This window comes from Poeciliopsis prolifica, unplaced genomic scaffold, assembly GCF_027474105.1.
Source record: "Poeciliopsis prolifica strain line A6 unplaced genomic scaffold, Auburn_PproV2 SCAFFOLD012, whole genome shotgun sequence".
Classification (NCBI taxonomy): domain Eukaryota; kingdom Metazoa; phylum Chordata; class Actinopteri; order Cyprinodontiformes; family Poeciliidae; genus Poeciliopsis; species Poeciliopsis prolifica.
Window position 1 is genome coordinate 7,612,844 of NW_026562387.1, and position 14,298 is coordinate 7,627,141.

General features: G+C 35.9%; 1 protein-coding gene across 2 annotated transcripts in view; it reads right to left on the reverse strand.

Annotated features, from left to right (window-relative positions):
- The window catches only part of tpk1 (thiamin pyrophosphokinase 1), a 67,721-nt gene extending 59,163 nt beyond the window's left edge, over positions 1-8,558 (reverse strand). The window contains exons 1-2 of one of the 2 annotated variants that reach the window (XM_055037735.1): positions 8,510-8,558; positions 6,693-6,764 (exon numbers count right to left, since the gene is read on the reverse strand). In XM_055037735.1, the coding sequence (XP_054893710.1) occupies positions 6,693-6,735 (43 nt within the window). In that variant the 5' untranslated portion in view covers positions 6,736-6,764; positions 8,510-8,558. Of the gene's footprint in view, positions 1-6,692; positions 6,765-8,509 lie in introns of those variants that run through there. The other variant, XM_055037736.1, reaches the window with a different exon arrangement.
- Positions 8,559-14,298: the final 5,740 nt, after the last annotated feature.

Consider the following 14,298-nt stretch of genomic DNA (forward strand, 5'->3'; position numbering starts at 1 on the left):
TTTTTTCCATTCCAAAAGAAAGACGAAAAAAACTCATTACCTGATAACACTGCACCATAAAAAGAAGGCTGTGCATAGAGAGCAAGATGGAATAGAAGAAGTGAGAAACTAATTAATTCCAAGACTTTTTTTTCTGAGCAGCACTCTTTCTTTATTGTGCAATGTGCAAAAGCAACAGTCACACAGTATGATTAAGGGGGCATCTTTTCATTTGAGGCACTGAAATTGTGGCAGCTCTTAAAAGTAACAGTTGGATGATAATCCTGGTGAGCCTTACAATACCAAAATTACGATTCAAAACTGTTTCACCAGGTTAATGATGTTCTTCACATTGAATTGCAACACCTATTGATTTAACTACAGCTTAAAGTCTTTGGTGTGACTCTATTGTGAGGCTACATCTGAACTGTGAAGCATTTGCACACTTGAGGACATCTGTTGTCCACTGCCCTTTTCACCTCTGATCACCTCTGTAGTACCTGGTGCTATCATGTTTGATTCTCCACATAGCAATGTGCAATATTGTTTCTGTATAAAACATATATTTGGAAATGTGAAACAAATTTCAACTTTTTTTGGACAATGATTTCTGACACAGCTTATGAAGATTGTAGATGGGACTTCAGGTGTTATTCGGCAAATAAAAACTATAGTAAGAATATACATAAAATTAGAGATTGTTGTCACCAACAACCAGTCCCTGTTAAAAATTTCTGCAACTCCAAGGGACTTAATGGATCAGTTGGTAGAGCGAGTGCACCATTTGAAGGGCCTAAATACGCCCTGGGTTTCATTCTCAGTCACGGCTCATTTACTGCCGCGACTATCTACGCGACTATCTTCTTCTATCTTCTTCCTTCCTGTCCATTACTTGTCCAATAAAGGCCACTAAAAAGTAACAAAATAAAAATCCTGCAACTGCTTCATTATTGCTGTCTGCCTCTTGGGAGCCTCCCTAACTATTTGCTAACTCGTCTTTCCAATAACACTGGAAGAAATGTCCAGTTCTTATATTGTCATTGTTTTCCCACATTTCCTGCAATTATTTATGACTGCTTTCATTGTCCCATAGTGTCTAAATAATACTAACATTGTGTATCCACGGATACAAGAGGCCGAAATGGATTTTCTACGTAGAGTGTCTGGGCTCTCCCCTTGAGATGGATGGATGGATGGATGGACGGATGGACGGACGGACGGATTGTGTATCCTTCTCCTAAAATACAATGATATCACACTAACCCTCTGTGTAACCTCTCTGAAGACTTTAAATCTTTGTAAAGAATGCCAGTGGTTGGTTAAAGAGTCTGCACATTTATGCAATGAGGTTACTACACCTTTTCACTGTTTACAATTTACCCCCAAAACAGATTTGTTTTTTTCTTTTTCAGATGAATTCCACAGGATAAATTTTACAGATGACTAATCGTGGACATATTTTATAAATGCAAGAAACTGCAAGCACTGCTGAGTAATTTCAGGTAAGTGCACTCCGTCCACAATAAAAGATGAGGAAATAGCGTCCCTAAATTCCCAAAAATACTTTTTCTAATAAAGGTGATACAAAAGCAATTTCATACAAAAGTGTTGGTTATATCTTCACCAATTAAGCAGGTCCTTCAGTAATTACCAAGTCAAATGACATTTGTTTGCTTTGAACTCAAAATAAACAGCAAAATAAATTACTAAGACAGTGAAATCAGGCCTGAGGAACAAAACAGTTAATGAGAGACATTTGATACACTGAAAACCAAAAAATAAGCAAATGAAACAAGAGCAGTTTATCTCAGGCTGGCAGGTTGAAAACAATTACTTTAAAATTTTGGAATGACTCAGTCTGAAGCGCACTGTCAAAAATCTAGAGCTTTTGTATAACCACTGTACTATTTTTGACAATGATGACACAAATATCATCTATGATATTCACTACTATGCTTCTTACCGTTAACTTAGTGGCCATTCAGAATGAAAAGCTTCTGAAATTTAAATATCTGGAGACACCACTGAGAAAGAGCTCCAACACAGAACTTTGTCCACAATGTCATTGTTTGCTGCCCTCTTTGGATTCACATCGTGGACCATCCGCAAACATTGTTTCTTTTGGTAACAATGTCATCAATAACCAAGTCCAGAAACACAAATTATTGAGGCTTGGTCATATTTTCATAATGAATACCAATCAACTGCTGCAGTGACTAAAAGCACCGGGAGATCAATTCTGAAGTAGAATAAAGACAAAGCTAACCTGCACTTTGACACCTTGACTTTATTCAAGTTCATATACCATAGGAAAATAGTGTAGACAAGACTCAAGATAGCATAAAAGGTTGGAAGGACAACTCTATCCAGTCATCAACTTTGGACAAAATAACTGAAAAATCATTCATTCAAGTTTCCATTAGAACAAGACCAAAAAGGTTTTTTTGATGGAAGTCAATGGGTTTATTCTGTTCTGTCAAACACTGTAAAGTTGATTGCAAAGCAGCAACTTCTAGGTTGTAATTTGAAGTTAAATATTCATACTAGTCACACATTGACAGCATTAGACAAACATAGCAAAGCATTGTCCCAGACTTTGCTCACTGAACTAACTTGTTGGTTTTCGAGCTGATCAACCAAAGAACAAGCAAGTTTGTCTTTCACCATATAAACCAAAACATTTTAGGCATAAATATTGCCTCTGAGAAGCATTTGTTTGTCAAAAAGCGATTTGTAAAATGGAAACTTGCAAATAGCTGAAGGGGAAATGAGCAGTCAGTGATCAGGCTTATCCTAGTAGATTGCATATCCTGAAGGCAAAGCTGTTTACACTTTAAGTCCAAATTTATCATATAAATTTGAAACTCCTATATTTATTAAAAACTCTAATTCTACCTCGGTTAAAAAAAAAGACACATTATTAATTGTTCAAAAAGCAGACTATGGTGCATTCAAGGACACTCCCAGTCTTATTCTTCTATTTTCTTTATTCCAACAAACTTGAATTATATTATTATATATTTTTGTCTTTCATTAGCAATTAAACTGTGGGGTGCAGTTAAAATGCAATACTGTACAAGAGGAGAAAGTAGAAAATTGGAAAATACTTGAAAGTAAGAGCTTTGCTTTATTTGAGCTTCATTTGGCAGCATTTAAGTTTAATTCTATAAGAATGTATTAAAAATCAGAAAAGTAAATCTGTTTTTTACATCTTTCATACTGAATGTAAAGAGAATCAGCACTACGAGCTCATGCCATGGCTGGAACATACTGTTTCGAAAAACGAAATTTAGAAATGAGTGTAAATAGACTATCACCAGCAAATTTAGGCATGAAAGCAAAAATAGGCATATAACATGTAGACATATACCTATTTAACAGGCACAGAATAATATTTTGGATTGAACAGGCCACTTTTAAAAGAATTATTTGTGGAAAATGGTGTAGTTTTCCCTCCTATACCATAAAAAATATTACTTTCAGAGATTGTATAGATGTCTTTGAATGCATGTTTTTTTTTTTACACTTCATAACATCATGTGAAAACATCAAATGATTAGCTATCAGCTATTTGTTAATCACTTTAATAGTAAAAGAAAATACTTTCCTGGCTTGTCAACCTTTTGCTTTGGCTGTTTTATTGCTAATGAAAGGACAGCAGAACAAGTCAGATGTCTTAGAGACAGGCTAGCAGTAACCAAAGACTCACTGGTCTGCTTTAAATCACCTAACATCTGAGAAAGTCGCAAGGTATGCCAGATGGAGTGAAAATAAGTAAAGAGCAGAAAATGAAAAAAAATGCCAAAGACCTTCAGAAGCCCCAGAGAACTAAAAGCTCATAACCACATTGCACAGAACTGTAGCCTCAGGAAATGCAACAGAACAGATGAGTCCATTGAATATATTGAAAAGGTGTTCTTTCCGAGTATTCAGATGTATGAAATGCATCTGATCAACACAATGTGTACAATTGCTGTGTTTTTTTTTCATAACATTTGCAACTGCTGTATACCAATGAAACCAAAAATGGGATCAGACAGGCTCAGACAGAGCTGAGAGTGCCAAGGATATGGTATGTGGCTTTCAATCCTGAGATCTCTATTTTTATCTTTTTCTCTGGGAGAACAATATTCGTAGCTTGTGTGAAACTCTCACAACATAATTAAATTGGGACAAAGGGGGGGAAGTGCCTTTTCTTCTTTTTATTAAAAAAGAAAAAAAAACAGTAACCTTCTTTATTACTAAATATATTACAGTGAATAGATAATCTTGTGAAGCAAGAACTTCTGTCACTTTAATCATAAAAGCACACTCTTTATAAAATGCATCAAATGAATGACATAGAATCAAGAAATGTAACCAGCTGTACTACAAGACATGTCATAAAACTACATGTGCCTTTCTGTCAGCTCTGCAGGCCAAAATTGTTGTACAATCTCCTTGACCTTTCCTGGTCTGGGTAAAGCCTGTCCTTAGGCTTACATCAGGCTCGATTCCTCCACTTTCACACTCTCTTTCTCTCTCTCTCTCTCCACTCAGAAACACACGAAGAGACATGCAGACAGACACATCACCTGGGAGCTCACAAACTCCTTGTACCAGCAGCAGTGGCTAAAGGCAGCTGTACCCAGCTTTCCTCTAAAAAAAAATAAGGTCAGTTTTTAAATTAAGTTTAAGATCTGAGGCACGTGCAACATTTGGAGACAGCTACGTGTTGTGGGTGGTCTTTATGCGTTAAGGATGTCAGGAAACAGACAGTGTCTGAATAAAGTTAACAATAAAAACAATTTGAATGTGCAAATAGCTCCTTTTGTGAGTCAAATGTCAGATTAAAATTCCAGTGTGTGAGCAAAGTTATGTCAAATGACATCAGGGAATTAATTCAAGAGTAAGCCTGCTTATTACTTTTTGGCAAAATTTTAATAATCAAGCTGTGTCTTCAAAGTACATCAAAAAGACTTAGCCAGAATATATACAGAGGTACCATCAAAGGGCATGTGATTTGTTTCTGGATTGTAATTCCCTGACTCTTCAAAACAGAAAGAGGAAGACAAGTGAGACTGTGTTGTGAAGATGCATGTGATCAAATGCAGACAAATCAGCCCACACACTGAGGCCAGAGGTGAACAACACTGGTTTCCTTTTTTACAAGCCGATATATTGCAGTAAAACCTTATCTGCCTATTATAGATGCTGCCTTGACATGTTATCCAAGACTTTTGTGCATCAACTGCTCCTCCTATGAGACACCTTTCTACAGAAGCTATTTTGTTTCAGTAAGATATAGTGTCACTCTGCATAAACAACTAAAGTTTCAGAACAAATTATTTAAAAAATTATTGCAAAGTTCAAACAGTTTAACAGATTCTTCAAAAGAAAAATAGTCACCTTAATTTTGGAAACAGCAGACCCAGCAATAGCAATCCCATGAATTTAATCCAATCAAATCTGTATGTGAGGTTCCTGAAACCTGTAAATTTAGAAAAACCAACCTGAAAGACCTACAAAACTCAATAATTATGTAGGTTTCGTGAAAAATTTCTTGAAGGCGGCACTGCTGGACACCATACTAGATGTTACATGTCCATGATTTCATAGATCGGATATCTTCTGAGTTTACTGCAGATTATCACACATTACAAAAAAGAACGACAAGGCAAGATCAATGGATTACTGGGTATTTTGAACCAAAGGTCTGAGTTTTTAGCCTCACGACTGTGTTTCTCATTTTTATGGCTGGCTCACGCTGGTTCCATTTGCTGAAACAATAATGTGCCCAAAGGCAGTTCATGGTCTAGTTTTAAAACTTAACTGTCTGTAAAAAGTGCCACGCTTTTGGGTTTTCTTAGTATTTAGAAGTACTGTGTGATGGAATACCAAATAGGATAAAATGATGACATTATCTCATGCTATCTTGATATCAGGTTTTGATCTAATTTACAAGGAATCTTTATTTTAACTGCATCAAAACAAAAAAAAAATACAACAACCCTTTCTTTAGCATTCAACAATAAGAGAATGTACAAAGTAATGTTGCTTTCACTAACTACATTTTTCAGCATTTAAATAGAAAAAAAATATACCCACTCTCACTAATATGGACAATGAAAACTGCTTATGATGACAGATGGGCAAAGAAACAAATCTAAAGGAACTTTACATAAAAAATATCAAGTATAACATTTCAATTGGCAAAAGAAAACATAATAGTGTAGCTGTTTTGAGAAACCAACTAAAAATTAATTTTCAAACTAACTTTAGCACTGCAGCAAAACTCGCTTCCTCGAAAAGTTAGAAAATTAGTTTACAATTCCCATTGGCAATTACATTCAAAATACAGCAAAGAAAGTAGGCAAGTCTGTGGATAAACCAGTTAATTAACCTTAGGTCTGAGTATCTGTCATCACGGGACAAAGCAGACACACAGGACAAACAAGGCAACCTGTCCAGGGTGTATAGTACCCCATCTCTTGCCAAATGACCATAGTAGTGACCACTTAAGATAAGACAATGTCAGAGCATAAAATATTTCCATTACACTTGATAAAAAAACTTTTATGACCGATACAAAAAAATAATTTAGTGTCTATAGCACCTGTTTACCACATGAGCTTTAGAGTCTTATCTAAAGGGAAAGCCCACGTCTCGTTAGACCAGCATTTTTTACAGACACAGGTTTATATTTAGAAATCTGTTGCACTAGAGAATAGTACCTGAAGGTAGCAGACAATCCAAAGGTGTCCACTCTTGATCCATGATCTGACTGGTCAAAAGATGAGGCCAATCTACAGGAGACGAGGGGAAACATGACTTCTCAAGTTCTGGTTTCAAATTCATCAAAGAAAATTATGTTTCTGTTCACAATTTATATATCACTTTCCTGAGGAGGATTTACTCCCAGAATAAAAAAAGGGAAACAACACTGTATCTGCAATTCCAGTAAGAATGGCTACAAATATTATTATACATTTGTTTTTTACTATGCAAATGTTATCTTTGAAAAGCAGTACAGAAAGAATCCAGTCCTCTTTTGTTCTGTATATTCATACAAATTAAATTGACTTTTAATGTTAATTCCACATGCACACTCTTAGGCAGATCTTTCCAGAGATAAAAAATTATATAATTACACTTTAATTGTTCAGTTTGATCATTAGTTTGGTATTATTTCTAACAAAACAAAATGCATTTGAATTTAGTGAACAGCTTGTAGTGATAAATGTATATAAAGATAATTAGTCTAAAGCCAGAAAGCTTTCTTTTAATTCTTGCTTTCATAGAACAGAAACAGAAAATAAAACATATTCAACCTGACTGACCCCCCACCTTTTGAAACTTGTGAAGCATAGTTGTGAAATTTAGTTCAAGAAGCAAATCAAAGTAAGCTTAAAAGAGTATGGACATTATTATGGATTGTCAGGGTAATAGAGTAACTTTAATTTACCAACAAATATGATTCACCCAAAGTTAATGCTTTAAAAATTCTTAAAAGATTCTTATGTCACATATGTGTAACTACAGGGAAAGCTATTAAGATGACAGCTTGAAACTTACAAAAAATGACTTTAGGATAATTCCCACGAGCTGCTTTTTACTGAAACTCCCATAAGAGCATTGATAATTCCAATAAATCAAAGAAAATAACTAACACCAATCAGAAAAAAAACGTGTTTATTGTTAATAGATTTGGATTGAATGATTGTATTTTATTTTTAATTCATTTATTTTCAGACAAACAACAAGCAACATTCAGAAACTATGCATGATAACTATACGTATATCTTTACAAGTAAATAATGAACAAGCTGTGCATTTATAAGGGACACTTTTAACACTGGGTTAACTGGTGCTGAAGCTGTAAATGAGTAACTAGCATAACTTCTAAGCAACTACTAGTTGTTGGTCTCACAATTACAGCAACACAATACAAAGTGAATTCAGTTTGCTGAAAATGTCATATGTCTAAATCGAATGTATTTAGACTTTCCTCATCATCATTTACTTTATTCCAGACACAATAAATGGTCCATAAAGAAACAAGAGTTAGAAAGCTTTTCTATAGATGCTTAAATGCCACAGATTTGATATCTTGAGATATTGCTTTAATATTTCTACCTTTTTCCTCATGATAGGCTACTATTTTTCTTTCCTCTTGCAGCACAACATGATTCTGCCACCTTAAAGTAAATAAGGCATGATACATAATTTTTAAAAGTCCTATTTTGAATAAATATGTGCAACTGAACCGATAACACCAGCCGTGTTACATTACCAGCTTGCATGTAAACAACGAAGCTCAAATGAAGTCAAGTATTACGCATTATTTTCTCCAAGAATTTGCAAAGTGTCCGAAGTAGGAATTTATTCATTTTCACCACATGCCACACAGCTGCGACTTTAACGCTATGACGTTCAGATGAAACGCGCTTTTTTTCGCCATAAATGCAGTCAGCATATTCAGTATAACATTCCGACCTAGCACTTTAAGGTTCTAATTTTGATAACGCATTGTAATCCAAAGAAAACTTACAGAATGAAGCAACTTCCTCATGTGACTTTTGAGAGAGTCAACAAGCGCGCGAAGAGCAGACAGAGGCACCAAGCAGGATGAAGGAGCAGCTCTGGTTTTCTATAGCGACACCTAGAGGCTGAATGTATTAACATGTGCAGATATGAATCCTTCAGAGATATCTCAATTTTTATGCTGTTCAGAGCCATCACGTCTGTATTTCTGCTTTCCCTCTGATTTACAATCACTACCTGCTCTTTCATAAAATACACACTGAAATGATAAAAAGAAAGCATGTGAAATGTTAAAATGTAGTCAACCAAATTAAAGGAAGCTGCATAAATGTCAGTGACCCACACATAAGTGGACTTTAATTGAAAAAGGGTTATTTTATGTGCATTTCTAATAGAGTTTAATGGTGCATTAACAGTCAGACAATTAGCTGCTCCATTGATCCTCCTATAGAGGGACATCTAGCAAGTCCTGTCTTGTTTAAAGCGAGGTGGGTGAACCAGAAACAATTCCCTGCTATCTCCTCAGCACTGCCCTCTTAAAGGTGGGATTAAATTGTCTTCGAAGAGCAACATGTTTTTATCAATATCAACAGCATCCCAGTGAAGTGGCATTGATTTCTAACGGTGCCTGAAGAGCAACTGATGTATTGGAGGACACCAAGCTCTTGAGATCACATCTTGTACTTGTTACATTTTGAGTTGTATGTATTTGTATTGGTCTACTAGTCTCTGTCATTGTTTTTATATTTGGCATATTTAAACACTTTTAAAAACACACACCGGTAAACAAATGTAACAAAAAGGCACATTAGATGTGTCTGCGTGCCTCTGGTTTCCTCTAACAGCAACAGAGGCACTGTACAGTGAGAAAGCAAATCTATCTCAAGGTGAATCCACTCCGGAGGCCCGTTAAAACAATCGCACTCTCATCAATCAGCATTCTCCTGTCTCTCTGACATACTGCACAACTGCACAATGGATGTAAGGTTGGCAACACACAACAATAGGCTACACACACATGCCCAGAGCTGCCATGCATGCTAAGGGAAGTCATTCATTCTGTGGGCATGCATTATAAATACGTCTATGAATAAATTCCAAGCTGAGTGCATTCTTCATTGGCAGTTTTTTTTTTTATACCATCCCTCTGAACGTTTGATCAAATCTTGCTTTCCTCACTGCAGCTATCCAACTACCCTTTCTTTTCCAATAATCCCTCTAATATTTGCCTTTTTTTTTTCCTTTTCCCCCTTTTTTGCACTTTTCTGTCACTACATTTACTCATTATACTGTTGGGATTCACCTTTCATTTTCAGATATTTTGTTGATTATTTGAACTGCATTCTTTTTAACTTGCGTATTTTAAAAGGCTGAGGGGAGAAGCAGCAAAACAAAGGAGATAAAAGCCATGACAGATATTTTGTAATTTTACAAGTAGAGAACTATTGTAACATTTTAATCCAGCAATTAGTGACCAAGTCAAAAACTAAACTACTTGCAAATTGTTTGGTTAAAAGCATTCTTTTTACAGACGGAATGCAAAGCTCACTTCCACATATTTGTATTATTATTTTTAATTACTCATATATAGATCCCACAGTTACTAATTAGATGAAATAAACAAGCAGACTTTCAAGGAAAATTTATAAAATATCTGATGGAATGCTTCTATAAAAAAAAAAATTCTTATCAAGTCACAAAGTGTAAACATCATTAAACTTCAAGAAAGAGATGGAGTAAGTTATTACAGAATGTATTTATGTTATAAAGAAAATACATGCATTCCCTCTTGACTTCTGCTGCCTTGAAATGAGTGCAAGTCAAATAAATCTAATCTTGCCAATTAACCCAATATGCATGTGCTTGGATGGAACACAAGTACCTGCTAAAAAACTCAAGCAGGCACAGAAAAAAAATAAACACACAGAAAGGAATATGAGCCCAGTACCTTTTTTGCGCCAACGCAACAGCAACATTCGGATATCTTCGCAGAGCTGTTTTCTTGACCATTTAACAGTGGGAGTTCAAAAACGGTGACCCTTTAGTGGATTATGCTTTTCCAATTACGCAGTGCAAAAGTTCAATAGTGCACAAATTAAATGCTAATTTGCGCACAAACAAGTCATAATCAACAAGTTGGGGAAAATGTGAAGTAATACCAGATAACAAAATAACTTCCACGATGAAGCATACAAACAGAAGATAATTAGCCAAGTGTGTCAAGATCTGTGACACTTTTATGATCGCAATGGCAAATTCATTTCAAAAGATCATAAGAAGTTAAATAAACATAATTACCATTACTCTGATATTTGGTGGTGGATAATGTCGAATTTAGACTTTCTTGTCTTTGATTTGCCTATTACTGTCTTAGTGCTTAGATTTGACTTTAATAAGAATGCTTTTCATGTTTAAATGACACAAGTTAGTCTCTTTGAGATGTGGTTGTGTTATTTATTTATTTATTTTTTTGTTTTTAGATTGCTGCTTGAAGTCAGCTAGAAATCAGCAGTGACTCATTAAAGTTGTTTTTGATTTTTCAAGGTGGCAATTTGTCTTATTGTAATGGCAAAAAGAACAATTTTTCCTAAATTTCCCCCATTCAGTGCTTGAATTATGTTGCGACATCTACTTATGTTGAAGAGGGCTTAAACCTGGATAATTTGAAGGGTGAAAACAAAAAAAAAAATGCATAGTTGGAAAGTGTTTTGAAAGAAAAGCATTTCTTCTATGAAGGCAAACCTTTTCCTGCCATGCATTTTTCTCTTTCTTTTCACTTTGTCAGTCATAATCTTCTCTGCTTTGTGCCTCTAATAACCTACTGTCTTTACTATGTGAGTAAGGGGGCAAGTTCCTGACTTCCAAGATAGCAAGGCAGTCAATGGTCACAAAATACCTGTGTTAGCTGTCTTAGAGAAGACTCCAATGGCCTGTAATTTTTCTCTTAAATGACCAACTGTTCTTAGGGGCTGCAACAAGAAACTATTGCTCTTGGCATCTGGATTTTATTTTCTCATCAAGGTCTTTCTGCGGTGATGGGAGCTTGTTTGTCCTGAGTTCGCTTTAATACTCCTTATCAGTGGATACATGTGTCACAGTATTACTCCCCTGACACATGGCAGAAAACACCTGTTATTGGCCTAGATAATGAGAAAGAAAGAGGGAGACGCAGTGGACTGACATGCAAATTTAAGCGTTAACTCCCTCCTGTGCGCTCTCTCTCTCCCTCTAATACTCCCTATCATTAGCTCGATTCCATCATGTCATTTCACTTCCACAAGTCCTTTTTTTTTCTTCTTCTCTAAAGTGCTTTTTCTTTGTCTCTCTTTCATTCACTTTTATCTGCCTTAGCCTTACATCCCAGAAGCTTTTTTCTTCTCCTGGATCACTTTCGTCTCTTCTTTTGCCTTCAGCTTTATTTCACTTAACTCAACCTGTCTGCTCATTTCTCTATGCCTTTTGGGAATTAAATTAATGCAACAGTTTCACTTTAGTCATTGATTTAGTTTTTCTTTCTGTATGATGGACATGGTAAGTAAACCAACACTATTTGGCTGGTTCCAGTAAATTTTACCTGGCATTTTGTCAGCCCCTTTAAGTTTACTGGTGTTGATGAATTTGCAGAAACTGGGGCTGAATATGACACTTTTAATTTTTTGTCTCCAATGACGACCCATTTTCTTATATTAACCTACGAGATATACGAGAGCATTGGAGGGCATTAACAAGTGCTGATGTAACCTGATGCCCTGGCCAAAGTGCAGGAAAACAACACAATAAATGTTCCTTCTTGCAGGGAGAATTCCTTCTTGGAGCTCAAGAAATCTTGAAATGGAAAGATGCAGGATATTAAATGAATATATTTAGACCAGTGGTTCAAAGAATCACTTGGAACTTCATTGTCACTTAATTTACAGTAAAACATTGGGAAGATGGTTGATTTTTGGCATACTGGCTAAATGCACTTAGTGTTGTGGACATCTATACAAATGCCGTACTTTGTAAAAATGGCAAATTGAATACTTAAACTTGCTGTTCATTTTTTACATCTGTCCTGAGGGTCTGGCTGATGAATGGATGGGCAGATGGCGCAATAACGGAGCGGATCTAAAATGTTCATATGGGTTTATTCTAGAAGTCTCTCAAGTGAGAAATGAGTGTTTCTGCTGGTGCATGTTACGAAGATTTGCATCACATAGCTCAAACAGATACTCAGTTATCTGAGGATGAGGGAGAAAGAAAAAAAGAAAAGCTAGAACGGAATTGACCTGCCAGAAAATGACTGGAAGGCTTCGTGAGAGAGACGCTGTGGGCCCTGCCAGGCGCTGAGAGGGATGTTGCAGATGGTGCCTGGAGATGCCACAGGGGAGGAGGTTTTTGAACTCCCTGCAGTGCCTATAAACTGGGGCTTGTCACAGGGGAATGAAGGGAAACTTTTCTGATTTATTTTGGACAGGGTCAGCATTACATTTGAGGTTCATGTTCCTGCAACAATCTGCAACAACTGCCCGCCGAACTGAAGTACAACAGTAAAATCACTCAGGAGAGATGGTGACGGATTAAAATATCAATATTCATCTTTCTTTATCAGAAAGCTGCAAAGGAAGAAAATATTTGTCAGTATATCAAACTAGAGCAGCTTTTGGATGCCACCAGAGGCGAGAGGCCAACATTTCTGCAATGGAGGTCAGCAAACTTTTGGATGGCAGTGATTTGAAGAGTTAAAAAAAAAAGGAAAACAAAGCAAGCTAAAAATGCAGCACAGTTTTGAGCTGTAGCAGAATTGCTTTTATTCCTTACAGGTTTGGACTCGCTCAGCACCCAGTTTGATTTGCCAGAGGAAAACTTTGTGTAGATGTCATCAGGTTCATGCAATGTGCTGAAAGACCAAATCAGACAGTTTAATTTCTATTTCGAGGTCCAGCTGGTAACTGGGTGATGTCCAAGATAAGGATGTAAGGTTACCTGTAGGGCAGAATGAGAAGAGATGGCCACATTGGACCTTCGTGTGAGAAAATTCTTTTTTCAAAAAAAATATAATTGCAACTTGGGCAATATTTGTGTCAGTCAAATAAAATGTATAGTTCTCCTTATTTGCAGTTTTTTTTTTGGTCTCCAATGTTAGCAAAAATATTTTTGCTAACATGAAATTAATAAGCTGTCAAGGGTTTTGTTGGTTTACAAATTTAGCCTGCTAACTCATATTATGTGAACTACACTACAAATACTAGATATTTAATGTTCAAATGGGACATTAAATGTTGAGTTTATGGATTTTGATGCTTGCAATATATCAGAAAGAAAAATTGGAACAGCATGTTTACCATTGTGTTATATCATCTTTCATTTTAACAACACTCAATAAGTGTTTGGGAAATAATAACTAATCTTTGCAAGTGGATTTTTTTTTCCATCCCTGCTTCACCAACAATTTCAGTTGCTTAGCAGTCCAGTGTCTCTGTTGTTGTATTAGACTAATTTCCTTCAAGTACTGTTAGATACAGCAATTGTGTACCTTTGATAAAGATGAAAGGCCATTTGTATGGAAATATTTTTTTTTTTTTTATTTCTTTGAGCTGTTACAAGTACAGTGTGGAACTCGAAACAAATGAACAGCACCAGTCCATTCTCTTTGCCAGATGTGACCACACCAGAGTAGTTCTCTGAAGAAATTACCTTGAAACCAAATTAAACAAAAAGACTGCCAAACACTGCTATTTGGTATGGAAATGGGAATGCTAAAAGTGTAGATCCAGGCAATCAGTCCAGTTCACTGAGAGGCAACATGACAAGAGC